This window comes from Heptranchias perlo, chromosome 24 (assembly GCF_035084215.1).
Source record: "Heptranchias perlo isolate sHepPer1 chromosome 24, sHepPer1.hap1, whole genome shotgun sequence".
Classification (NCBI taxonomy): Eukaryota; Metazoa; Chordata; class Chondrichthyes; order Hexanchiformes; family Hexanchidae; genus Heptranchias; species Heptranchias perlo.
Window position 1 is genome coordinate 30,308,079 of NC_090348.1, and position 26,895 is coordinate 30,334,973.

Genomic DNA, 26,895 nt, shown 5'->3' on the forward strand with positions numbered 1-26,895 from the left:
ATTATTAGATTTACAGTCACCAGATTTACTTTCAGTTGGGAAATCCTAGATAATTCTGGTCATAAACAAAACCAAAATACGAGTTTAAATGCTTAAAGAAACTAATATATTGGCATTTGTAAAAACAATAACCTAAAGTTCACTGTGCATTTAACAAAGTTGGCTGACTCGTGCTGATAAGTGGGAGTACAAATTGAATATAACTGACAAATGAAGCCAGGCGTTAATAGTCAATCAATTAGCAGTGTAATCAGTGTATCTATGGTGTTTTGCATCCATCTATCCCACAGGTCCTGCAATTGCTTCATTTATCATTTGAAATGGCTGCTATTCACAAGATAAATTGGATGAATCTACAATTCAGATTGTACCCAAATGCTGGTGACTGATTAATCATCAATACTTCACACGTTCTTTGTTTGTGTTATAATAGCTGTGGTTTCTGAATTGTGAGCAATTTTGTACTGAAAATTCTGTGTCCATTTAGAATTGGATTGCAGCCACCCAAATCCATCTTTGAGATACTTAACAGCTCTTGGAGAGAGGAGATCTTTAGCAATGAACAAACTCGAGCCTTTGAGTATACTTTCAACCTTGTGCACAGCTGCCTCTAGTACAAGGTCTGAGCCTTAACAGGGGTCAACACTCCAATCCACTTAGCAGGAGTAAAGAGGCTGAAGAGTTTCCAGTTGAGCAGCTAATTGGAAGTATCCTGCTGTGGGATTAGAAAAAGACATTGCTGTCTTTTTATCGTACTATACAACTCCGCATGTGGATATTGTAAACCACTGAAGAGTTGACAATTTGATTGGCTTCTGCCTTTACAATTTTTTTTCTAGTTTTCTACTTTTTTCTTATCTCCTCTCCTGAAGACACTGGGCTGGATTTTCCAGGGCAGTTTCACTGCTGGAGGATGGGCTGGGTGGAATTTCCTCTCGCCACCCAGACCCTGCCCAATTTTCCTGGGTTGAGGCTCATTTAATATGCAAGGTGGGCTCCCAGCTGGATCCCCTCTCCAGAAAGGGTGCCGGGCAAGAAAATTTGATGGCGCTGCAGCAGAACGTCAACCGCAAGGAGGAGGTGGAACTCTTAGAGGGGGAAGAAGTGTCCAAAGATTTTTGTTTAAAATTGAAAGAGAAGCTCTTTTTGAGATGTGGGAGCCCCAGCTGCAGTTATGGAGCCTGAAGAGAGGGAGATGTTCCCATTACTAGGCACTCCCTTTCCAACATTGTCAGTAGTGGGCTTGTTGCCACTGACCCCATGGTGTACTGCCATTCCTCTTCTGGTGGTCCCTGTGATCGGTGGTAGTAGTGGAAGACAGGGAAATGATCTGATTTCCTGGGCCCCGTACCCCAACTGTATATTTAAATTCAGTGAGGTAATCAAGGGTCAGGCAGCTGAGTTCCCTGCTGGGGTGAAGAGGGGGAAGAGAGTGGATAATTCCCAGCAGTGTAGGCAGGGGTGGGTGTCCAGTGGAAAGCCTCCCCACCACAATCCTTTCATTTTCTGTCAATGATTTCAGGAGGTATAGCGGAGGAAAATCCAGCCCACTGACTCTTGCTATGGTACAGTTTCACAGCCCAATGTTACTTATCCAAGAGGCTACTCTTCATGTGGGAACCCAGAGAGTAAGTGTTGACAGGCTCTTTGAAATCACAGCCAAGGCTGATTGTCAGGCCATACAGCCAAACCCAATAATGTTTTCACCTGATGTCCACACTTTCATGCAGTGGTCACGGAATAGCAATCAGGAGTGGGAACCCTCTCTGAGTTTTTTACCTTCCTATGCCGGGGTACTGAGACCAGTAATAGCCCACTCCAACTGCTGCTCTAGGTGCGATCAGCTAAATCAGCACAGGCCAGGGATCGAACCTGGAATTTTCCTGATCTGTATGGCGCAGTACCACAAAGGTTAGCGCAGTTCCCATTGAGCCACTGGGGGAGCTCTCGATGATTTTCATCAGATGTGCATGACCATGAAATAGGTTAGAACTGTGGTAACTAATCATCATGCTCCTAATGATACCTGCAGAACATGTGTTGTACTTTGGAAAACAGTCAGAATGAATACCAGTGCAGCAATTCTAAACATATTTCCAATGAACAATTGGATACAAAATTGGCTTGATGACAGAAGACAGAGGGTGGTTGTAGAGGGTTGTTTTTCAAACTGGATGCCTGTGTCCAGCGGTGTGCCTCAGGGATCGGTGCTGGGTCCGCTGTTATTTGTTATTTATATTAATGATTTGGATGAGAATTTAGGAGGCATGGTTACTAAGTTTGCAGATGACACCAAGATTGGTGGCATTGTGGACAGTGAAGAAGGTTATCTAGGATTGCAACGGGATCTTGATAAATTGGGCCAGTGGGCAGATGGAGTTTAATTTAGATAAATGTGAGGTGATGCATTTTGGTAGATCAAATCGGGCCAGGACCTACTCCGTTAATGGTAGGGCGTTGGGGAGGGTTATAGAACAAAGAGATCTAGGAGTACAGGTTCATAGCTCCTTGAAAGTGGAGTCACAGGTGGATAGGGTGGTGAAGAAGGCATTCGGCATGCTTGGTTTCATTGGTCAGAACATTGAATGCAGGAGTTGGGATGTCTTGTTGAAGTTGTACAGGGCATTGGCGAGGCCACACTTGGAATACTGTGTACAGTTCTGGTCACCCTATTATAGAAAGGATATTATTAAACTAGAAAGAGTGCAGAAAAGATTTACTAGGATGCTACCGGGACTTGATGGTTTGACTTATAGGGAGAGGTTAGACAGACTGGGACTTTTTTCCCTGGAGAGTAGGAGGTTAAGGGGTGATCTTATAGAAGTCTATAAAATAATGAGGGGCATAGATAAGGTAGATAGTCAAAATCTTTTCCCAAAGGTAGGGGAGTCTATAACGAGGGGGCATAGATTTAAGGTGAGAGGGGAGAGATACAAAAGGGTCCAGAGGGGCAATTTTTTCACTCAAAGGGTGGTGAGTGTCTGGAACGAGCTGCCAGAGGCAGTAGTAGAGGCGGGTACAATTTTGTCTTTTAAAAAGCATTTGGACAGTTACATGGGTAAGATGGGTATAGAGGGATATGGGCCAAGTGCAGGAAATTGGGACTAGCTTAGTGGTATAAACAGGGCGACATGGACATGTTGGGCCGAAGGGCCTGTTTCCATGTTGTAACTTCTATGATTCTATGATTCTATGAACAGAAAATGACCTTTTTTAGTTTTATGACAGTGATTGCACCTATTTTAAAAGAATTTCAGTACTAAAATAGTTAAACTGATGTTCATTAAAACTGAAGAATAGATGAGGCATGATTAAGTTAGCAGTAAAGAAAGCAAAGTAAAGCTTCAATAATAAAATGAAACTCAAACATGGAACAATTACAAATTTCTTGTATGATTATTTGTCAGTTGAAAGTCAGCTCAAGGGAAATTACAAAGATAAAGAAACCACCCATGGACTGCAGTGTCATGGAATGGTAGTCCTTCGATAGTCCCTTTTTCTTTAGCACAGGATTTTACTCCTTGTCACAAGTTACCAAAAGTTTTGAAGACTTTGGGATGAGTGAGAGCGTTTTGTTTTTAAATAATTCAATTACACGCAAAAACTCCAACTGCTATTTAGTAAATCTGTTTATTCTTGAACAAACCGTGACATGTTGTATATTCCTACTGTTGTACTGCTTTAAGGATATTTGGAAGAAAGAGTTAGTCCTTTTAGGCCTGAATGCCCCTTTTGATTTTCAGACAAACACCAAAATGGTTTCCCATTGTTTCTGCTGCTCCACATCACGAGGACAAGAAAAGAAACTCCACAAGAAAAATAAGGTGAAAGTTGTTTTACACAAAGGAATAGGAGGCATTAAGTGCCCTTCATATTTAAAATAGTCTAGAATCATAGAAGTTACAACATGGAAACAGGCCCTTCGGCCCAACATGTCCATGTCGCCCAGTTTATACCACTAATCTAGTCCCAATTGCCTGCACTTGGCCCATATCCCTCTATACCCATCTTACCCATGTAACTGTCCAAATGCTTTTTAAAAGACAAAATTGTACCCGCCTCTACTACTGCCTCTGGCAGCTCGTTCCAGACACTCACCACCCTTTGAGTGAAAAAATTGCCCCTCTGGACCCTTTTGTATCTCTCCCCTCTCACCTTAAATCTATGCCCCCTCGTTATAGACTCCCCTACCTTTGGGAAAAGATTTTGACTATCGACCTTATCTATGCCCCTCATTATTTTATAGACTTCTATAAGATCACCCCTTAACCTCCTACTCTCCAGGGAAAAAAGTCCCAGTCTGTCTAACCTCTCCCTGTAAGTCAAACCATCAAGTCCCGGTAGCATCCTAGTAAATCTTTTCTGCACTCTTTCTAGTTTAATAATATCCTTTCTATAATAGGGTGACCAGAACTGTACACAGTACTCCAAGTGTGGCCTCACCAATGCCCTGTACAACTTCAACAAGACATCCCAACTCCTGCATTCAATGTTCTGACCAATGAAACCAAGCATGCCGAATGCCTTCTTCACCACCCTATCCACCTGTGACTCCACTTTCAAGGAGCTATGAATCTGTACTCCTAGATCTCTTTGTTCTATAACTCTCCCCAACGCCTACCATTAACGGAGTAGGTCCTGGCCCGATTCGATCTACCAAAATGCATCACCTCACATTTATCTAAATTAAACTCCATCTGCCATTCATCGGCCCACTGGCCCAATTGATCAAGATCCCGTTGCAATCCTAGATAACCTTCTTCACTGTCCACAATGCCACCAATCTTGGTGTCATCTGCAAACTTACTAACCATGCCTCCTAAATTCTCATCCAAATCATTAATATAAATAACAAATAACAGCGGACCCAGCACCGATCCCTGAGGCACACCGCTGGACACAGGCATCCAGTTTGAAAAACAACCCTCTACAACCACCCTCTGTCTTCTGTCGTCAAGCCAATTTTGTATCCAATTGGCTACCTCACCTTGGATCCCATGAGATTTAACCTTATGTAACAACCTACCATGCGGTACCTTGTCAAATGCTTTGCTGAAGTCCATGTAGACCACGTCTACTGCACAGCCCTCATCTATCTTCTTGGTTACCCCTTCAAAAAACTCAATCAAATTCGTGAGACATGATTTTCCTCTCACAAAACCATGCTGACTGTTCCTAATTAGTCCCTGCCTCTCCAAATGCCTGTAGATCCTGTCCCTCAGAATACCCTCTAACAACTTACCCACTACAGATGTCAGACTCACCGGTCTGTAGTTCCCAGGCTTTTCCCTGCTGCCCTTCTTAAACAAAGGCACAACATTTGCTACCCTCCAATCTTCAGGCACCTCACCTGTAGCGGTGGATGATTCAAATATCTCTGCTAGGGGACCCGCAGAGTGGAATAAAGTTGATAAAGCAACAAAAAAAAGTTGTCTTCTAATATATTTTATAATACACTTGTGTTAGAAACAAAACTCTTGATATAAACCAGAATACAGAATATTACTCATGAGCTGAATTGATACAACTAAACGAAAATAAAATCCAAACAGGTTGGACAAATTAGTACATTAGTGAGGATCACTCCCAATGATCGAGTCAGTCCAAAGAGCACAATGAGGATCACTCACTGTGTACGTCAGTCCAAGGAGCTCCCCAAAGATGATCACTCCCTGTGTACAAGTCAGTCTAAAGAGCTCCCCGGTTTGTAAACAGCACCAATATATGGGGATACATGTGGAACAATTTATTAATGAGCCTCCATTATAAGGGTCTCACCAAAATAAAGTACATTTTTGTTGTATGAAATTGATCATTTGAAAAAGGGAGCTTTTCTTTCAAAAGCACTTTAAATCATGGGATTTTACTTCCAACAGCCCAGTGCCCAGGATTATCCTTCACAGACTGTCATTTTATTAAATAGTATGAGACTGAAAACACTTTTTCCCCAGAGTCTAGAAAAAGCCCTTTATTCAAGAAAGGGTTAAAGTGTGTGTCTATAGTGGCAGAATCGGATTACTGGTAAGCTAAATAAACCTGTCCTAGCAATAAATGGTCTGGGTTTCAAACTGAGGATTGAATGAGAAAAGTCAGATTTTATTTATAAATTTTAAGCAGTACTCATGTGCTCAAGAGTTTGATGCATGGTGAATCCTGGTTTCTTTTTGCATCGTATGATGCTAATGGCAGGATTATAATAGAGCCCCCACTGATCTCTACCACTCACATCCTATGACGGTGGTTGGTTAGGAATACAAACATGATAACATTTTGAGTAGTAAATGGCAGTTTCAGTTTCTCAATTGTCTCATCTTTACTTTAACAATATTTGCAGAAGGATTTCCTCCATATTTGTCATGGTGACTAGTAATGGCCATGGGAGAATGGATTAAGTATATGCAATTAAACAGCATTTCTGTGGATATTCGTCAAATCCCCCATATTTAGTTATTTTCTCCTCTACCAAGTCACAAACATATCCCCAGAAAAGATGGCAATCTGAAATCAGCTAATGCCTTCTGTGACCAGCCACTAAAAGGTTCGTGGTCTTCCATCTCCTCCGGTGGGACTATGTCCTGCCTGTGATCTGCATCTCTCCCAATATCCTGTTGAGGACTGGGAACTCATGGTATGGAGATCACTAGCAGAAATGGACATCCAAACATACACTGAAGCAGCAACGTACTGCACACTTTGCAGCCAGTATATTTCTTCTCATTGGATCACGTCCTGCAATTATTAATTTTTATATTCTTATCTTAGTTTAAATAAAACTAAGATTACAGAGTGCCACCAGCAGTGGTTTGGAAGAGGCTCCTCCACCCACTCTCTCAGGTAGGAGTGCTTCGCAGCATAAGATGTAAAAATAGGCTAAAGGAAACTCAAAGTACCTGATTAAAAATACATGATTAAAAACTGTTTCATCAATGATTTGGAATAGGTGCCATATTGTGGATAGATTTTACGGATATTGGGGAAGAATTTAGTCATCATTGCACCTGTTTTCCTGAATTTATGTGGAGTCAGGAGGTGCAGGAATGCTCCTCCAGGGTCCACAGCACCCCTGACAGCCACGATCGCCGCCCCCTCCCCCCCCCCCGGCCCCAGCATTTAGCTGAGGGCTACTGACGGCGGGGCAAACAGCACAAAAGCCATCTGCTGAAATGGGCTAGCTGCCTGTGGAGACGTCAGGCACCGGCAGCTCGCCTAAATTATTAAAGTGAGGCTTGAGGCTCAATTTCGGGCCAGCTTGGACCTCCTGGTTTGGGCGCATACTGCCTAAACGGGCCCGGTGAATTTCTACCCCATTGAGTGTACTGTAATACTTAAGGAATATGCATGCAATTAATGTGTTGTAAACTCCTTCCACAATAATATCAAAAATGCCTCACTACAGTCTTCTGTCATAGCTCATTGTAGAAAGTATAAATCAATCAGCCTTAATTTCATTAAGTAAATACTTCACATTTAAAAGTGATTTACCAGTTCTCGTGGACCATATGGCTCGCAGAATGTAATCGCATTGCCATGCATTATGATACCACACTGATGCCCTACCAAACAATGGCTGCATTCGGACCTTAAAGAAATCAGACAAAGAAAGATTGCATTAATTCATACAGGATAGTTGACTAAACAGATCATACAAAATGATTAAAGAAGAAAAGAAAGAAATAATTTGCATTTATACAGCACATTTCACATCCTCAGGATGTCCCAAAGCTCTTCACAGCCAATGAATTACTTTTGAAGAGCAAAAGTATATTAGTAGGCAAATGTGGCAGTCATTTGCAATAAGGTCCCGCAAATGAATGAATGACCAGGTAATCTGTTTTTGCTGATTTTGGTTGAGGGAAGAGTAGTGCCATGGGATTTTTTATGTTCAGCTAAGCAGGCAGACAGGGCCTCAGTTTAACAAGTTATCTGAGAAACGGTACCTTTGACAGTGCAACACTTGAGTAACGACTGCATTGAAGTGTCAGCCCAGACTGTGTATATAGTGGGACTCGAACACATTGGTCCCGACTTTAGAATGAAGTAGCGGGTGCATTGGGGGCAGGGGGCTCTGAAAATCGGGGAAATCCCGAGCGGGTTTGGAAGCCGACTCCAATCCGCAGACTTCCGGGTTCCCCACTGATGCGTCTGTGTGCACGCGCACCTCACGAATGCGAAAGTCCCACCGGCAATTAAAGCCAGCGGGATGATACGTAAGAGAGTTATTTAGATACTTGGAAGTACTTAATTTTGTGCACATTGAGGCAGGGGTCCAATTTTCAAACATCCGCAGCGTGTTTCCTGTGCTGTGAGAAACACTCCATGTTCTACCAGACGTGTTTCAACCAGCAGCCAGTTGGACATTCAAATGCTTGTTTGACAGATGGGGATAAAAGGTGAGCTATTGCAGCAGGGCACTCAGTTCTTTTAGACAAACTTCTGCCTGGGAGATCTTTGTGTTTTCACTGAAAATTCTCAGTTTCCACTCAGAATTCTTCTGTTCACACATATTTAACAACTTTTCAGGCCCATTCAAACTGACACCATCAGGATGGAGGCCCCATGGCTGCATTCACCACTACATCCGAGGATGAGCAATATCACCAGCCTCACCAGGCACGGCGTGCACTTCTGCCATTTGCAGCCCCATAACACAGTGCTGTGCCACAGGCACCTGGACAAGAGCACAGAGGGCAACATAGAGAGTGAAGTCGCAGGAGGCACTACCCTCGCCACAGCGTCTGCAGACCAAGGCTCAGCTTGCTGGACCTCTCTGAGGAGCAGTGCATACGGAGGCTCAGAGTGAGTCACCAGGTGGTCGCAGGCATCTGCAGCCTCCTTCATGCTGAGCTGCTCCCGGCTGGGCCGAGTGGCATCTCGATACCCGTCGCAGTTAGTCACCACTGCCCTCAACTTCTTCGTTTCTGGATTATTCCAGAATAATGGGTGCCGCCAGTGACATCACCGAGGTCTCTCAGTCACCTGCACACAAGTACATGAGGCAGGTCACCGACGGCTTGTTTCGCAAAGCCTCGCAGTACGTCAACTTCCCCATGGACAACCTCAGCAAACGGAGAGGGCAGTGGGATTCCACTCTGTGGCTGGCTTCCCGCAGGTGCAGGGTGCAATCGATTGTACCCATATAGCAATACGAGCACCTCCACACGAGCCAGGACTGTTCATCAACAGAAAGGGGTACCACTCCATCAACGCTCAGCTCGTTTGTGACCACCGCAAAAGATTCCTTCATGTGTGCGCCAGATTCCCTGGCAGCTGCCATGATTCCTTAATTCTGAGGGAATCCAACATCCCGCCCCTCTTCCACGCACTGAACACCCTTAAGGGCTGGTTCCTCGGGGACAAGGGATACCCCCTGCACACCTGGCTTATGACACCTCTGGGGAACCTCATCACCGAGCAACAGCGTCGATATAACGACAGCCACATCGCCACCAGGTCTACATTGGGCACGCTATAAGGCTGCTCAAGATGCGATTTAGGTGCCTTGATCATTCTGGGGAAGCGTTTCAATACACACCAGACAGAGTGGGACACATTATAGTAGTGAGTTGTGTCCTGCACAACATGGCACAACAGAGAGGGGTGCGGCTTGAGGAGGCCCCATCCACATCTGCCATCCACATTGAGGAGGAAGAGGAACCCATGGCAGAGCAGCGGCTCACCTGTCTGCTCGTGAGGGAGTCACTGATATGTGAACAGTTCTCCTAACATTGGAAAGTGTGAAGAGTCCAGTCCTCAGACCATCTGCAAAAAGCAACACCAACACCAGCCCCCCCACCCCTCCCTGCACAAAACAGTCCTGCAACTGTACATACACCCACTGTAAAGTGACCCAATGGGTGGCATCAAGTGTCACCGTTCATGGTGAAGCTCATGAGAGGGCGCTATCACAAAAGCCAGTCAAGAATGGGCAAGACGTGGCAGTCGTGGTGAGAATGATAACATTTAATGTGACTTTAACCAAAACCAAATATAAATGAAAAACATGACAATCTGTCAGACACCCTTGTACATACCCTTCGTGATCACACAAGAGGCCTTAGCCTTCCTCTTCCTACCGCTTCTATGTGGTGCATCCCCTGTGGCTGCAGCAGAGGTAGTGGCAGGTTGCTCATGTTCATGCCTTGACTGCTTAGATGCTTTCGGCCTATGCCTTGTGGGTTTTGAAGCCCGTGAGGGCCCCCCAAAGACTGCTCCACCTGCACCTGTGCAGGGGAAAACTCGGCCACCTAGAGAGGAGGCAGCATTGTGGATGCTGGTTGAGAGGGGGGCAACGGGTGAGAGGTGGGAGCGCTTTGAATGGCGTCCCCACTTCCACGTCCCCTTTCGCCATCATCCCTCCCCTGGACCAGGCCCACATCACTCCTACCATCCTGCAAGAGAACAGTTTGGAGGACATGTATGAGGCCTTGGAAGCCCAGCTGTTAAGTATCTGTCTGCCTGTTTAAGGCGACAGAATGTTGTTCACACTGAGTCCGAACAATTGTTGTTAGGGCCTGAATGGACTTATTTGTGAGCCGTGCTTGAAGCTCAACGGAGGCTAGCGGTGGGGTGACTAATAGGGAGGTGAGGAAGTGCAGATAAGTTGAGGATGAGCTTTGAGTGGGTGTGAGGAGTGATGTGACGGAGTAGACTTGGCAGTGCAGAATGAGTTTTGGGGGGTGGGGGGAAGCGGTGATGTGGAACATGGAATGTAGGAGAATCAGTAAGTGTACTCACTTTTGCTGACCTAGTTAGGTCATTGAAGCGCTTCCTGCACTGGACCCAGGTGCGGGAGATGTTGCTGCTGCTGGTGACCTCCTCTGCCACCTCGAGCCAGGCCTTCTTGGTGGTAGAGGCAGGACAATTCCTTCCGTCCGCAGGGTAAAAGACTTCCCTCCTCCTCCTCACCCCGTCCAGTAGCTGCTGCAGTGAGGCATCGCTGAACCTTGGAGCAGCCTTGCCCCTGTGCTGCTCCATTGTGATTTCTGGGTCTTTGCTCCAGCAAAAGCCTTTGGAGCAATGGCCCTTTAAATAGAGCTCCTCCAGCTAACAGCCCGTGATGCGGGTGCGCCCGGTGCGCAGCTTTCGGGCGGCAAACCTGGAAGCCGCTTTAAGTGGCACCAATTCACTTGCGATCGTGTGGGAAATGGACATATTTTATTAGGCGGGTTACCCACGCATCCATTCACACCCCCACTGCCATCCCGCCTCCATTCTAAAATCGGGACCATTATCTCCTGACTCAGACTTGAGAGTGCTGCCATCTGAGCCAAGTACAGGAAGTAAAAATGGTAGAATCAAAATCAACAACAACTTGCATGTAGCACCTTTAAGGTGTTTTTTTATGTTAAGGTGCTACACAAATGGAGATAGCTAGGAAAAGCAGATTCCTGCAAAAAATTCCTTCAGAAGTAAAACTTCTGATGAAGGGTTATAACTAAAATGATTAGCTGTCCTTCTATTCCAGATGTTCACTGACTGTGTATTTCCAGTATTTTCTATTTCCAGTATTTGTGGTTAGTATTTTTTTTATCTATCTTTAGGTAGGTAGAGTACATGACCCATGAATTCTGAAGTTGGTAGACAAGTTAAAAGCATATTCTAAGATAAAGGAACACCCGTATTATAGATAGAGAGATCTATAGGATCCTTATTAATGAGGGAGCCAGAAAAAAAAACGTTATATCAGAAACTGTATCAAACAATGTTAAGCGGGAGTTACCATATTAAAGGGGTCAAGTTGTGAGGTAAAGTATCGTGCCGAGACACTATCTCATTTACAGATGATTTGATTGATGACACGGTGTTATCATCACATTGTAGACTGTGCTTGCAGCTACAGATTTCTCCTCCTATTTTAGTTCAAATAAAAACTAAGATTATAATTCTTATAAAAATGGTTGAAGTTTCTTCTTCAGTAGACAGAACAGCTGTGGTGGTGTGAACTTGCAGGGGTGACAGTGGAGATTCCAAGAGGGCTGTTCCTGGCCATCTCCAGAATTGCACCAATCTGAAAATTCTAAGGAGTCAGTCACATTCCAGCTATCATTATGATTTGAGGACTTACGTGTCGACTTTCTGTTTCCACCATTCCTCTTTGGACAGCCAGCTTCCCAGGTTTTAAGAATAGTTTGAATGGTTCATCTTAGAAATCAGTCAATCTCAACAGGTCATGTCAGTGCTCACAGGCCTAACGTTATGTATATGACAGTCAGATTAAGAAACTGCACCTCTTCATGGTCATTCATAGAAACATAGGAAAATAGGAACAGGAGTAGGCCATTTAGCCCCTCGAGCCTGTTCTGCTGCCATTCAATGAGATCATGGCTGATCTGTGAACTAACTCCATAGACCTGCCTTAGCCCCACATCCCTTAATACCTTTGGTTAACAAAAATCTATCAATCTCAGATTTAAAATTAACAATTGAGCTGGCATCAACTGCTGTTCGTGGAAGAGAGTTCCAAACTTGTACCACCCTTTGTGTGTAGAGGTGATTCCTAACTTTACTCCTGAAAGTCCTGGCTATGTCCCCTAATCCTAGACTCCCCAACCAGCAGAAATAGTTTCTCTCTATTCCCATAAATATGTGCTGCATACAGCATGCTGGGGTTTATCAGCAATGGCTGTCAGCAACCGTAAAGTACAGTCCTTCAGTATTTGATGCATCCTGCTCAATTGTTTTTAATAAAATTCACAAATTCCATACTTCGAGATAAATGAACTGTCACAGAAGCATTGAATATTTTGGTGTAAGGGAAGTTTTTTGGAAGCAGTTTTTACTGTGCCTAACATACATGCTACCCATTAGCAGTTAACGCTGACAGTCAGCTCTCCTTCCCCCTTCCCCTTCCCCACCACAGAGTTAAACAGGAGAGCAAAGGGAAAGGAGAAAAGGAGAGAAACAGGAAAGTGGGGGATAGAAAGAGAAAAAGGAAGGAAAAAAAGTCAGTAACATTGTTTAGAAGACATGAGAGGTTTTTTGTGGTTGTTTGAACAAAAAGTAAAACTTTTGGGAACTGCTGAATAAAATTATTTTAGGTTTCATGTGAGGTGACCCATGAACAAAGGTGAGCATAAAAAATTGAAAAATTAAATATAATTTTGCTTCAAAGTTGGTTCCTGGTGTGCCCACCCCTGCAAACGCCACAAATATTTCTGGGTGAATCTGCAGATTTCCGCATATGCACGAAGGCTGAAAATGTGTGTGTACGCATGGAGCTGGGGTCTTTTCTGTCCACTTTAGCCCATTATTGGTGGCATAAGTTTCAGACATTTCTGCCCTACTCTCTGGAACTTCCTCCTTATACCTGTCCACCTTGCTATCTCTCTTCCTTACTTTAAAAGCCTCATGAAAACCTAACTTTTCAACTATGCTTTGGGTTATCTCTCCAACTCTTTTGCTTGGCATCTCTTCCATCTCTGTGAAGCACCTGGAGGATGTTTATTACAATAAGGTCGCTATATAAATGCAAGTTGTTGTTGTTTTGCAAGATATACAAACTGAGGTGATATAGCACACACTGAATGAATTTTCAAGGTGGTTTGAATATTTTAGCCGACCATGTGTTCACTAGTATGCACTATGAAAACAAAACAGACATGCTCTGCTTCATAACAAGTGTGAAAAATAACTTTAATGATAATGAGACCTCCAAACTACAGAGGTTAAACACTTTGTTTATATTTACAGGTACACCTACCATATGTCTGGATTCAGTTCCAGTTGTGGATATGAATCAAAGTCGTCCCGAAGAATCACATTGGCACTGTGGATTTCAGCTAAGAAAGGAAATTAAGCCTAATTAATAAACAATCTATCACAAAGCAATTTACCCTGCAAAATATATGCTTAGCTTGTCTAACACTGTCTCAAGAGCTCAGTCAAATTTTTTTCTTAAGAAAAAGCATTAGTTATAATCACACAATTTATATTAAGCGCAATGCTCTGGAGAGTCAGGCTTGCCTCTGTTTGGCCTGAGTTCAAAGCGAGTTCTTTCAAGGACAGGATGCATGCAAATCTTAGCAACAGAGGTTTGTAGATTTTCCATCTCCATGGCAACATTAGTTTGTTATGGTTTTATTCCTTTAAAATTTAAATGAATGCTAATAGTAACTCCAAAGGATAGTGCCACATAGGACATGGAAAATGTCTATGCTCCGTTAAAATTGCTGTCTGCCCAGGGATGCAGGTTGTATTTGAGTATCTTATTATGCAGTGCTGCATGCCTACATTAGCATCCCGTTGTGCTGTTTAGTCCCTTGCCTGATGCCTGTAAAACATTTACTGAGAATGGCACTGGTTATAGTCTCTTAGAGAATTACCAGAATCGCCAAGCTTGTGATTCATTTTACAAGTCTACCTACTTAACACATGATTATATCAGCATAGTTATACTTGAAGAATGTGAGTACCATTTAAAGGCTGGTCTATCCTTTAAACATAAAAACTTAAACATGAGCTGGGTCCTCACTTCTATGCAGATACTGAAATTCATACAGGCAAGAAAGTTAGCGTCAAAAGTAACAAGAAATTACATGGGAATTCAAACAATGAGGTAATTGATTTCATTGTTGGCTATTTATATTCAGGCAATATTCTTTTCCTGAACTATTGTGATTAAACTCCATTATGTGCATTTTATGCTCATGAAGGTAAGGAATGTTAGTACTGTGGTCTGGAACCTATCCGTTTCAGGCACCCAGTGTCAGCATAAAGTGCTTCCAATTATTACATAGCTAGATGCAGAGTAAAACTCCCTTGACTTTGCCACAACAATCTACTTCAGTTTATCTTCAAAAGAACACCCTCTACTGCACCAGTGTGACATTTTCCTATTTCTCGCACCAGCTATCCTGTGGCCTGTCTGAGTCAGGTTGCCAATTTAAAGCCGAATTAGATGCAGCATTATTTTGTGCTGTGCGACCAGGTAAAATATTTGGAAGAATTTTTTTTAAACTCATTTTTTTCGCATTCAGTAATTTTCCATTACGGCCTTCCACAAATGATGAACATTTCCTGCCAAAAGCACAGTCATATGACAAATTCTAAGGCCACTACCAAGGTTGTTTGAATCTATCCATTAATAAACGCACAAGAGCAGTATCCTCTGATCATTAACACTCATTCTTCAACAGGCTTGCCATCTCTGCAGATAGCCCTAAGAAAAACGATTGTCCCATCAATCCATGGCATAGTACACTCACACATTACTAACCTGCACCCACAGCATATTTGTGTACTACTCAATTACAACATTGCAGGCACCACATATACTACTAAGCTAGACCACTGGAAAAACTACAACATATCTTTGTATTATAGAGCTACACCATTAAGCCATCAGAGCACACCATACTTGCAGGTACCGCTCTCCATTCATAATGGCACTTGAAAGTATTTCCTTCCATTTCTAATGTACTTACAGATACCCCTCTCCATTTATGGTACTTGGGAGGCACCTCTTGCTACAATTCATGCTTTTTCCCCAACACTTGCTGTTCGTGCTCACCAGCTTCCATAAACAGCCTTGTGCCTCTTATGAAACAAAACTTAACCTTCTGCAGGAAGTCACTCTGAATGATATACATAGGAAGTATGATTAGCCAACGGTGATACAATGAAATATTATAAGATTACTACATATAATTTATGATCTTTTTGTTAAACATGACACAAGTAAAATGGGCAAAAAGGACAACTTGGGCCAAAGCAAAAAAGTACACATGGTTTAATTGCTCAATAAAATCTTAAGATATGTCTGAAAAGATGTCTAGCGCACATCTTCATAACAATGGATTACTGAAGAGCTCCAGACAGTACTCATGCACTGTTGAAATATCCTCACTTACCCAGCTTGGGCCGTAGGGGTGATTCAGTGGGAGCTGTGAGATGAGAACAGAACAGATAATTTATGTTAATTGTTAGGCAAATGCTATTTCATCCCATGATAACGATCACATATGTAAATAATTTACAAGTGAAACATTTCCATGTACAATATTCTCTAGGTAGAAATGTTAATTTTAGGATATGATGTGAATCCATGATAAGGCTCATTCTTCCTGAAGAAGTTGGTTATTTGACAATCCAAATTAACTTTAAGAACAGCCTTTAATAATTTGGGAACTGTGGACCTTTCATATTTTTGTTTAGGTGGATCACTATTTGACTTAAGTGCTATATTGATGTTGGTATGGAGCATTTTAAAATTGAAAGCTGGTCAAAAACCCAAGGGCCTGACATTTTCCTCTTCATCCAGGATCAGCAGTTTGCCAAGTGGGAAAATCACATTCTATTAACCCTGTGGGGCAGCATGTTAATAAACTGCACCAATGCAGTGTCCTCATACAGCAGGATTTTAATGTATTGTAATTGTTTAGAAAAGTAAAATCCATCGGTCACCTGTGCAATCAGGCTTAAGTTGTGTTTATTCAAGAGTGTATGAATCACTATCAACACTCAAACAAAAATGCAAATGTGTTAAATTATAATTACTCATGCATAGTGCTGAAAGCTATAAATAAATATATACACAAAGGCACTGTTTAATGTAAATCCAACTTTGAGAATGCAGTTGATGTAGATTCCTTGCTCTGACTTTTCATCTATTCTTTTTAAAAGATTCTTCTTTTAAAATGCAATCATTTGCTGGAGTCTAGCTTCATTGGTGCCAGCAGCTCTCCGGGACCTCACTCAAATAGCTATTCTTCATGTGTCAGCCTATACGGTAAATGCTGCTAGGATATTTGACTGTGGACAGTATCACACCTGAACCTGATCTTCATTTCATCTGTTATCCAAAGCATGTATCTTCCAACAAAGTTTACTGGGCAATGATCAGAAGCATGAATCCTTTTTTTTCCCCCTTCCTCAGCCCAAACATGGGAATACTGATGGTGGCACCTTAGCTGCAGCCTTGGATGAGGGTCTATTCTTACTTATTAATAACAGGCAGAAAAGCTTTCAGCTTGAACCTGCCACACTGCTTAAATGGAGCATTTCTGGTATCTGTAGTAACTAAGAATGCACTTTTTAAAATCACACAGAATTTTGCATCTAATCAAAGAGAAATGACATTGTGGATTATTCAGCACAAAGCATATTGTAATAATGGTTAAGAAAAATGACCAGCAGAAACTTTTTTTTAATGACATAGAGGAAAAATTGCAAGAGACAAACACTGTGACTGAGGTTTGAATACAACTCCCATTCTAGTGAAAGGAAACCCTCTGTGATGGAGGTCCTAAGTAAAATGAGTTCAAGTGAACTGCCTCAACCCAGTTCCATACTGCAAAACTACCCATAATTCATCACTAATTGACATTAGATTGGCAGTTTCATTTGGAGGCTGGTGAAGTGGGAAATGGAAATGTCCCAGTGGAAATGAGAGGGTTGTCCTATGAGGAGAGATTCAGTGGAATGGGCCTATATTAGAAGAGTTTAGAAGAATGAGAGGTGATCTCATTGAAACGTATAAAATTCTTCAAGGGCTTGACAGGGTAGATGCGGAGAGGCTGTTTCCCCTGGCTGGAGAGTCTAGAACTAGGGGGCATAGTCTCAGGATAAGGGGTCGGGCATTTAGGACTGAGATGAGGAGGAAATTTTTCACTCAGAGAGTGGTGAATCTTTGGAATTCTCTACTCCAGAGGGCTGTGGATGCTCAGTCATTTGAGTATATTCAAGACTGAGATTGATAAATTTTTGAACTCCAAGGGAATCAAAGGATATGGGGATCGGGCGGGAAAGTGGATTTGAGATCGAAGATCAGCCATGATCTTATTGAATGGCGGAGCAGGCTCGAGGGGCCGTATTGCCTACTCCTGCTCCTATTTCCTATGTTCTTATGTCACACTGGTGCACCAAGGTTCAAATTGAAGCATATTATCTAGGCAGAGTTAGCACGGGGAGCTTTACTCCACGTGTGGCTCATGCTGTATCTGAATTGGATTGTTACACTGGATGGAAGTAACAATCCAAGTGTGACCCAAGGCCCTTATAAAGTTCAAGGATGGAAGTTTTTTTTTAATTCCCCTGCAGGGAATAGTAAGAAGGTTATCAATCCTTCTGAGATTGAATACCTTTGTTCCTTTACATCTTTTTTGGCCGTTAGTAAGGCTTACAACAGCGAACAGCTGGGCTGATACTGGTAATGCCCCTGGACATGCCCCAAACTGCTGCCTGGACATAGGGGCATGGGCAAAAAAAACACCCGAACCCCCGGGTAGGAATTTCCATCTCAGCGTAAATGGGGCAGAAACAAAAATGGAAAATATTGGAAACGCTTAGCGGGTCAATCGGCATTTGTGGGGAGATGAGGTAAGTTAATATTTTGTGGTATAACTCTTTATTGATTCTAACAAAAGGTTACACCTGAAAACAATAATTTGCTTGCTCTCTCCACAGGTGCCAATTGACCGGCTGAGTATTTCCAGCATTTTCTGCTTTTAGAGCCATAGAACCATAGAACCATAAAAAAGATACAGCACAGAAGGAGGCCATTTGGCCCATCATGTCCACGCCGGCTCGAAGAGCTTTTGTTTCAGATTTCCAACAAAGGAGTGTCATATCAATGTAGTAAGAATTTATACATTAATATTTCAAACAACAAATTCGAGGTGTGTTCCATTATTGGCTCTAGAGGATCCCATTAAATTTCCAAATGAAGTGCTTTGCTGGATTTCATGAATTTTAAAGGACATGTTTAAAGGCATGTTAACATTTTTTTTTCATTCACTGCAAGTGATTCATTTTTCATAAGTTTCAAACTGCTTGGTAATTTGAAACATTCTTCAGAATTGAAACATTCTTCAGAATTGAATTTCCTATTGCAGTGCCCACCACATACACCGTCCACACTTATCACAGGAAGCCGCCTATATTGGCCAAATGACGCTAACCATTTGCCATTCCCATTGCAGTCAATTACAAAGGCGCTGCTTAACTCATTGAGGGCGCCAGCTATTTCGGGCATTTCAATAAGCTTTTCGCACCTCGCAAAAGTGCGATTACCTTAATTACTTAATCCCCTCTACTTACTGTTTTAAAAGCTTTGCTGATTTCAGGCAAATTGAAGTGCTTATTAAATGTCTTTCAGTTTGTACTGTTAACTATTCACCCGAGGACTGAGTGCCTCAGTACTACAGTGCCACTGTTTGTATCGGGAGGGTGGTGAAATACTGGCTGAGTGATGGGATTACATGTCTTTACCAGCCATGGCTCAGGCTGCCAGATTTCATTGTCTTTCAAAGTACTGTGTTTCCCCTCCTCTTTAGGATGATGACGACTCCCACATGAACAGGTAGAGCTGGAAGCCAAACTGGCTACTGACACTGTTTGTATTTGACACTTCGGGATTTTACCGTCCACTGCTTATAGTGGGCAAATCACCTGAACACCAATGCGCCTGCTATAAGCGGTGGGGACTGTATTTTGAAATCCAACCTTCTGTTTTAGTATTCAAATATTCTGGCCCTGATTTTCCTACCACCCCCACCCCACCTCAGGCAGTGTGCCAAACTCGCCCTCAGCTGAACCCGGCTGTATTTCTAAAATTTCATTTAAAGGCTCTATGTGAGCGGCAGGTGGGGCCACCACCCAGGAATCGGCACTCCCCCACAGTGAGGACAGGAAGCTGTGCACTGGTGCAGGCTTTCAAGCCCTGCAGCAGCGCAAACTCATTGTGAAATTCAGCCTGGTGACTGCTGTCTGAAACAGCAACTAAAGAGCCAAGGGACCCAATGTTATGGGTATCTGCCCCTTTCCTCTGACTAGGGCTTCAGAAAATGCTGAACGTGGGATATTTAGCAAAGGAAAATTGGCCCTCTCTATATTAAATGGCTATCTTGTGAGTGCAGGGTATATACTGCTCTCTTAAAATTGAATGTAAAAGGACACAAATAAAGACATTTTACTAAAATCCAAGAATAAAAACCTGGGTCAGCAGGAAGAAATGAGAATGGCGCTCTCTTCATGGTTTTCTTTCCTCCATTGTGTTGCTAATTTTGCATCTTGCTTTTTTCCCTACCTTGTTCCCCCAATCAAATATTATAATAACAGCGGTCTCAAGGTTTTCAGATAAACTAGGTTCATCAGTGTTTCGTATTACTTAGGGATCATGAGGTAACTCTGCAGAGAATTATAATGTAATTGACAACTGATCCATAAAACATCAGGTCAAAGGAAGTGGCATTGATCCCTGCAGGGATTACAGCGCCAATCAATCCTGTTGGAAAAGCCTGTCCCTTGCAAGGAACCCTTTCAGATGTGAAGCATGCCTTTGTGCTGAAGACAGAATTCCAGGGACATGGTTTGCTACTTACCCTAAGTATAGTTGAAAAAACTTTCTCCATCAGCAAGTTTTACACCAGTGGGGCATTCAGGTAATTGCTGAAAGCTGTATAACAACCAAACATAAAGCTTCCCTAACTTTTACATTTGCCAAGAGAATATTAAGACGAGGGACAAAATTATTAATGTTTTATTAGATAGATTTAATAATCATGTTCAGAGAATCTATAGCCCTGCTAAATAATTAACTTTTGAAATTAACTATTATGATCATGAAAAAATGAAACATTTATGCCTGAAAAAAATTACATCTAAGCCTGAATACATTCTTTGGTATAAAAGTTTAATGTTTCAGGAATAAATTTTCTTGTACTCAACAGACCTTCAGAAACTTGCCCTGGGTTATCACTCTGAATGAATTGTAATTCTAATTCATTCAACTGCTTGCAAATAATTTAGAAAGTTATTAAGAGTCCATGGGTTGGTCTTTAATGAGCTATGGACTGAGGCACTCATATCCCCAGGTATACTTTGCTCTGGACATTTCATTTTTGCTAGCAATTAAAGAAAATTATACTTCACCTTAATCATAATTCTGCTTTCAAATGCTATAAATCAAGGGAACATTCTTGTCCTACCCAGGCTACAGATTAAAGCATACAAGAAGGAAACATTTTCTGTACACGTGGAAAATGCTCAAAATTTCTCAAAGACAGCTGCAAATGTTTAAATTCTGCACCATGTTTGTTATGAGCCAACGGGCAGCTATAGCAATGGACTTCTGCAGTGGTTCTGTTATTGTCCTCAGCTCGTACTCTCTATAATACCCTACAAATTAAAGATGCAAATGTAATTTATTTCTGCTGTTGGATAAATCCTGAACTATTTTCATTTGCCCTTTAAAAATGCAGATATTTTTTAGTCAAATATCAGCCTCTGAACTAACTGGGAAAATACTTGGCTTAATTTTTGAATCTCATGGTCAATTAATAACATTCTTTGATTACAAGCAAGATAATGTTAAAGTGACTGTATCCATTGATTCAGCATTGATGGTGACACAATAATGAATATTGCAATTCTAGCATCGACAATCTGCCAAATTAAAAAAAAACACGCAAAGTAAATGTTACAGAAAATCATTGTTTCTAATCCTTGGACTGCCAGTAGGTCCAGGGAAATTCTGGTCTCACAGTTTTTAAAAACTGAGTTCTCATACTGGGGCTAGTGGTTGGGACAATCATGTGCCAGAACTGTGCAGATTGCCCGGCTCATGTCTTTCATGTAAGCAGCTCAATCAATGACGCACTTTAAAACTTCAAACAGAGGCTTATTACTGCAGGATGAGTTAGCTCGTCTGTTGTGTCAGCAAGCTATCTGCACCCTCTCAGCGCAAGAACGGTTCATTTTTTCTTTTTTTTTAACCCCGTTACTGTTGTTGCCTTGAATGTGTGTAGGCTGAGTATTCCTGCCCATATGACTCGATTTTCTTGGTAGCACTGACAGCATGACAGACACAAGAGGCTCAGTATCATGTGTCACTCTGCTGGCCTTTAATTAACAAAATTTAAAGTTTGAATTATTTTTGATTCAACAATAGACTCGGAAGAACAATACCATCATGAAGGTATTACATTTTACATTTAAAAATATGCATGTAGTTCCTTTAACATGTTAGATTTCTTACTGATTTCTCAGATGTCCTAGTTGATTTCCAAACTATTTCACACAGATCATTGTTTCACAGGAGACACTGGCGACAATATTCAAAAGAAAATACAGACAATGCCAATGGTACAGCACAGTGCCCTACCATTGCATTTTGACAGCAGTAGAGCACAATGCCCTACAATTGCATTGTGACAGTAGGGCACAATGCCCTACCATTGCATTGTGACAGTAGGGCACAATGCCCTACCATTGCATTGTGACAGTAGGGCACAATGCCCTACCATTGCATTGTGACAGTAGAGCACAGTGCCCTACCATTGCATTGTGACAGTAGAGCACAGTGCCCTACCATTGCATTGTGACAGTAGAGCACAGTGCCCTACCATTGCATTGTGACAGTAGGGCACAATGCCCTACCATTGCATTTTGACAGTAGGGCACAACCCTACCATTGCATTTTGACAGCAGTAGAGCACAGTGCCCTGCCATTGCATTGTGACAGTAGAGCACAGTGCCCTACCATTGCAGTGTGACAGTAGAGCACAGTGCCCTATAATTGCAGTATGACAGTAGAGCACAATGCCCTACCATTGCAGTGTGACAGTAGAGCACAGTGCCCTACCACTGCACTGTGGCAGCAGTAGAGCACAATGCCCTACCATTGCAGTGTGACAGTAGAACACAGTGCCCTATCATTGCAGTTTGACAGTAGAGCACAGTGTCCTACCATTGCAGTGTCACAGTGCCCTATCATTGTAGTGTGACAGTACAGCACAGTGCTCTACCATTGCATCATGTCAGTGGTGCAGCACACTGAACCATCACGCAGCCCTTTAATGAAATAGTTTCAAACAACATTGATTTACCTGGATATGATTACAAAGCAGTAATTTATATATTTGTGTGCCTATATTCTCCCATGGTGTTGCTTACTGTTAGTCGGAAGATATGCTTTTTAAAACAAAATGGGTGCAAAGTCATGTAGTGCACAATGTATCTTTATTGCCACTGATTAACAGTACTGAATAATTGAAATTCTGTTTTTATTGCTCAGTATTATGTGATTTTTAGTGGTCTTTTGGGATTACATTTCGAGACTCTGTCTACTACTCTATGAAAACCATAAATGACCGGCCTTCTTATTATAAATATGAATAAATTAATGAAATATATGTGCAGGCTTTATGAATTAAATTATGGTTTCACAGAGAATGGGGCAATGACAATAAGTAAATGAATAAAGTAAAGTGGAAATGGAGTTGAAAAAGTGACCTTGCACAGAATCAGAATTGATAGAAAGGAAGTAAATAAAGTGAAATGTGAAGCTGACAATTAATAATTTTACTAAATAAAGATAAAAGTCAGCAAACTGAATTAAATAAAGGTATGAGAGTCGTGAATTTAAAGCGGCTTTGCACAGAATTGGGAGAAACAACCCCAGATAATTAAAGTCATCAATTAAATGAATTGGAAAGAAACTTGACACAATTTTTTATATATTAAAATTATTGAGTAGCAACATTCCTTTTCAAAATGCATTGTGAAGTCCTATGTCATACTATCTCAATGGGGAAACCTAAGAAAGTGTCAATATTTGATTACAGTACCTTTTACACCTGTAGGTTGTTCAGTAATTGGGTTTTTCAGTCCTTAACGTCACGTATCATTAATTGCTAGAACAACGGCAGTTAAAACCAAAAAAAGGTTGTATGTAGTTGCAGGCTCTGGTTACTAATGTCACTGTGGAACACTCCAAGTTTGTCTCAGCCAGTAGCCATGTTGCAAAGGCAACCAAATTCAATTGCTGCAAGGCTGAGGGAGAAGGATGTGGACAGAGGAGATTGAGAGAGTAGGAGGATTGAGAGAGATGGGGGAGGATAGAGAGAGAGAGAGAGGGGGAAGATTGAGAGAGAGAGAGAGAGAGAGAGAGGGGGAAGATTGAGAGAGAGAGAGAGAGGGGAGGATTGAGAGAGAGAGAGAGGGAGGATTGAGAGAGAAAGAGAGAGAGAGAGGAAGAGGATTGAGAGAGAGAGAGAGAGAGAGAGATAGGGGGAGGATTGAGAGAGAGAGAGAGTGGTGAGGATTGAGAGAGAGAGAGAGAGAGTGGTGAGGATTGAGAAAGAGAGAGAGAGAAAGAGAGGGGGAGGATTAAGAGAGAAAGAGAGAGAGAGGAAGAGGATTGAGAGAGAGAGGAAGAGGATTGAGAGAGAGAGGGGAGGATTGAGAGAGAGAGAGAGAGAGAGAAAGAGAGGGGGAGGATTGAGAGAGAAAGAGAGAGAGAGGAAGAGGATTGAGAGAGAGAGAGGGGGAGGATTGAGAGAGAGAGAGGGGAGGATTGAGGGAGAGAGAGAAAGAGAGGGGGAGGATTGAGAGAGAGAGAGAGGGGGAGGATTGAGAGAGAGAGAGGGGAGGATTGAGAGAGAGAGAGAGAGAGAGAGAAGGGGAGGATTGAGAGAGAAAGAGAGAGAGGGGGGAGGATTGAGAGAGAGAGAGAGAGGGGAGGATTGAGAGAGAGAGAGAGAGGGAGGGATGATTGAGAGAGAGAGAGAGGGAGGATTGAGAGAGAGAGGGAGGATTGAGAGAGAGAGGGAGAGAGGATTGAGAGAGAGAGGGAGGGAGGATTGAGAGAGAGAGAGGGAGGATTGAGAGAGGGAGGGGGAGGATTGAGAGAGAGAGGGAGGGGGAGGATTGAGAGAAAGAGAGGGGGAGGATTGAGAGAAAGTGAGGGGGAGGATTGAAAGAAAGAGAGGGGGAGAATTGAAAGAGAAGGGGAGGATTGAGAGAGAGAGAGGGCGAGGATTGAGAGAGAGGGCGAGGATTGAGAGAGAGAGAGGGCAAGGATTGAGAGAGAGGGCAAGGATTGAGAGAGAAAGAGGGCGAGGATTGAGAGAGAAAGAGGGCGAGGATTGAGAGAGAAAGAGGGCGAGGATTGAGAGAGAAAGAAGGCGAGGATTGAAAGAGAGAGAGAGAAAGGACGAGGATTGAGAGAGAGAGGGCGAGGATTGAGAGAGAGAGAGAGGGCGAGGATTGAGAGAGAGAGAGAGAGGGCGAGGATTGAGAGAGAGTGGGGGAGAATTGAGAGAAAGAGAGGGAGGATTGAGAGAGAGAGAAAGGGGGAAGATTGAAAGAGAGGGGGAGGATTGAGAGAAAGAGAGGGGGAGGATTGAGAGAAAGAGAGGGAGGATTGAGAGAGAGAGAAAGGGGGAAGATTGAAAGAGAAGGGAAGGATTGAGAGAAAGAGAGGAGGAGGATTGAGAGAAAGAGAGGGGGAGGATTGAGAGGGGGAGGATTGAAAGAGAGGGGGGAGGATTGAGAGAGAAAGGGGGAGGATTGAGAGAGAAAGAGAGAGAGAGAGGAAGAGGATTGAGAGAGAGAGAGAGAGAGAGATAGGGGGAGGATTGAGAGAGAGAGAGAGTGGTGAGGATTGAGAGAGAGAGAGAGAGTGGTGAGGATTGAGAAAGAGAGAGAGAGAAAGAGAGGGGGAGGATTAAGAGAGAAAGAGAGAGAGAGGAAGAGGATTGAGAGAGAGAGGAAGAGGATTGAGAGAGAGAGGGGAGGATTGAGAGAGAGAGAGAGAGAGAGAGAGAAAGAGAGGGGGAGGATTGAGAGAGAAAGAGAGAGAGAGGAAGAGGATTGAGAGAGAGAGAGGGGGAGGATTGAGAGAGAGAGAGGGGAGGATTGAGGGAGAGAGAGAAAGAGAGGGGGAGGATTGAGAGAGAGAGAGAGGGGGAGGATTGAGAGAGAGAGAGGGGAGGATTGAGAGAGAGAGAGAGAGAGAAGGGGAGGATTGAGAGAGAAAGAGAGAGAGGGGGGAGGATTGAGAGAGAGAGAGAGAGGGGAGGATTGAGAGAGAGAGAGAGAGGGAGGGATGATTGAGAGAGAGAGAGAGGGAGGATTGAGAGAGAGAGAGAGGGAGGATTGAGAGAGAGAGGGAGAGAGGATTGAGAGAGAGAGGGAGGGAGGATTGAGAGAGAGAGAGGGAGGATTGAGAGAGGGAGGGGGAGGATTGAGAGAGAGAGGGAGGGGGAGGATTGAGAGAAAGAGAGGGGGAGGATTGAGAGAAAGTGAGGGGGAGGATTGAAAGAAAGAGAGGGGGAGAATTGAAAGAGAAGGGGAGGATTGAGAGAGAGAGAGGGCGAGGATTGAGAGAGAGGGCGAGGATTGAGAGAGAGAGAGGGCAAGGATTGAGAGAGAGGGCGAGGATTGAGAGAGAAAGAGGGCGAGGATTGAGAGAGAAAGAGGGCGAGGATTGAGAGAGAAAGAGGGCGAGGATTGAGAGAGAAAGAAGGCGAGGATTGAAAGAGAGAGAGAGAAAGGACGAGGATTGAGAGAGAGAGGGCGAGGATTGAGAGAGAGAGAGAGGGCGAGGATTGAGAGAGAGAGAGAGGGCGAGGATTGAGAGAGAGTGGGGGAGAATTGAGAGAAAGAGAGGGAGGATTGAGAGAGAGAGAAAGGGGGAAGATTGAAAGAGAGGGGGAGGATTGAGAGAAAGAGAGGGGGAGGATTGAGAGAAAGAGAGGGAGGATTGAGAGAGAGAGAAAGGGGGAAGATTGAAAGAGAAGGGAAGGATTGAGAGAAAGAGAGGAGGAGGATTGAGAGAAAGAGAGGGGGAGGATTGAGAGGGGGAGGATTGAAAGAGAGGGGGGAGGATTGAGAGAGAAAGGGGGAGGATTGAGAGAGAGGTGGGGGGATTAAGAGAGAGAGGGTGAGAATTAAGAGGGGGATAATTGAGGGGGGGTTGAGAGAGGGCTATTGTGAGAGGGGGCGGTTTAAGAGGGGGAGAGAGAGGCGGGGGTGAGAGAGGGGGACAAGAGAGGGAGAATTGAGAGAGGGGGAGGATTGAGAGAGAGAGGGCGAGGGTTGAGATAGGGGGAATTGAGAGGGGATTGAAAGAGGGGGAGAATTGAGAGAGGGGAGGGGAGATGGAGGTGGAGTGAG

General features: G+C 43.2%; 1 protein-coding gene across 1 annotated transcript in view; it reads right to left on the reverse strand.

Annotated features, from left to right (window-relative positions):
* reln (reelin) overlaps window positions 1-26,895 on the reverse strand; it is a 297,718-nt gene that overhangs the window by 189,777 nt on the left and 81,046 nt on the right. Inside the window, exons 5-7 of the mRNA XM_068005008.1 lie at window positions 15,849-15,881; window positions 13,700-13,778; window positions 7,483-7,579 (exon numbers count right to left, since the gene is read on the reverse strand). Of these exons, the coding sequence (XP_067861109.1) occupies window positions 7,483-7,579; window positions 13,700-13,778; window positions 15,849-15,881 (209 nt within the window). The remainder of the gene's footprint in view (window positions 1-7,482; window positions 7,580-13,699; window positions 13,779-15,848; window positions 15,882-26,895) is intronic.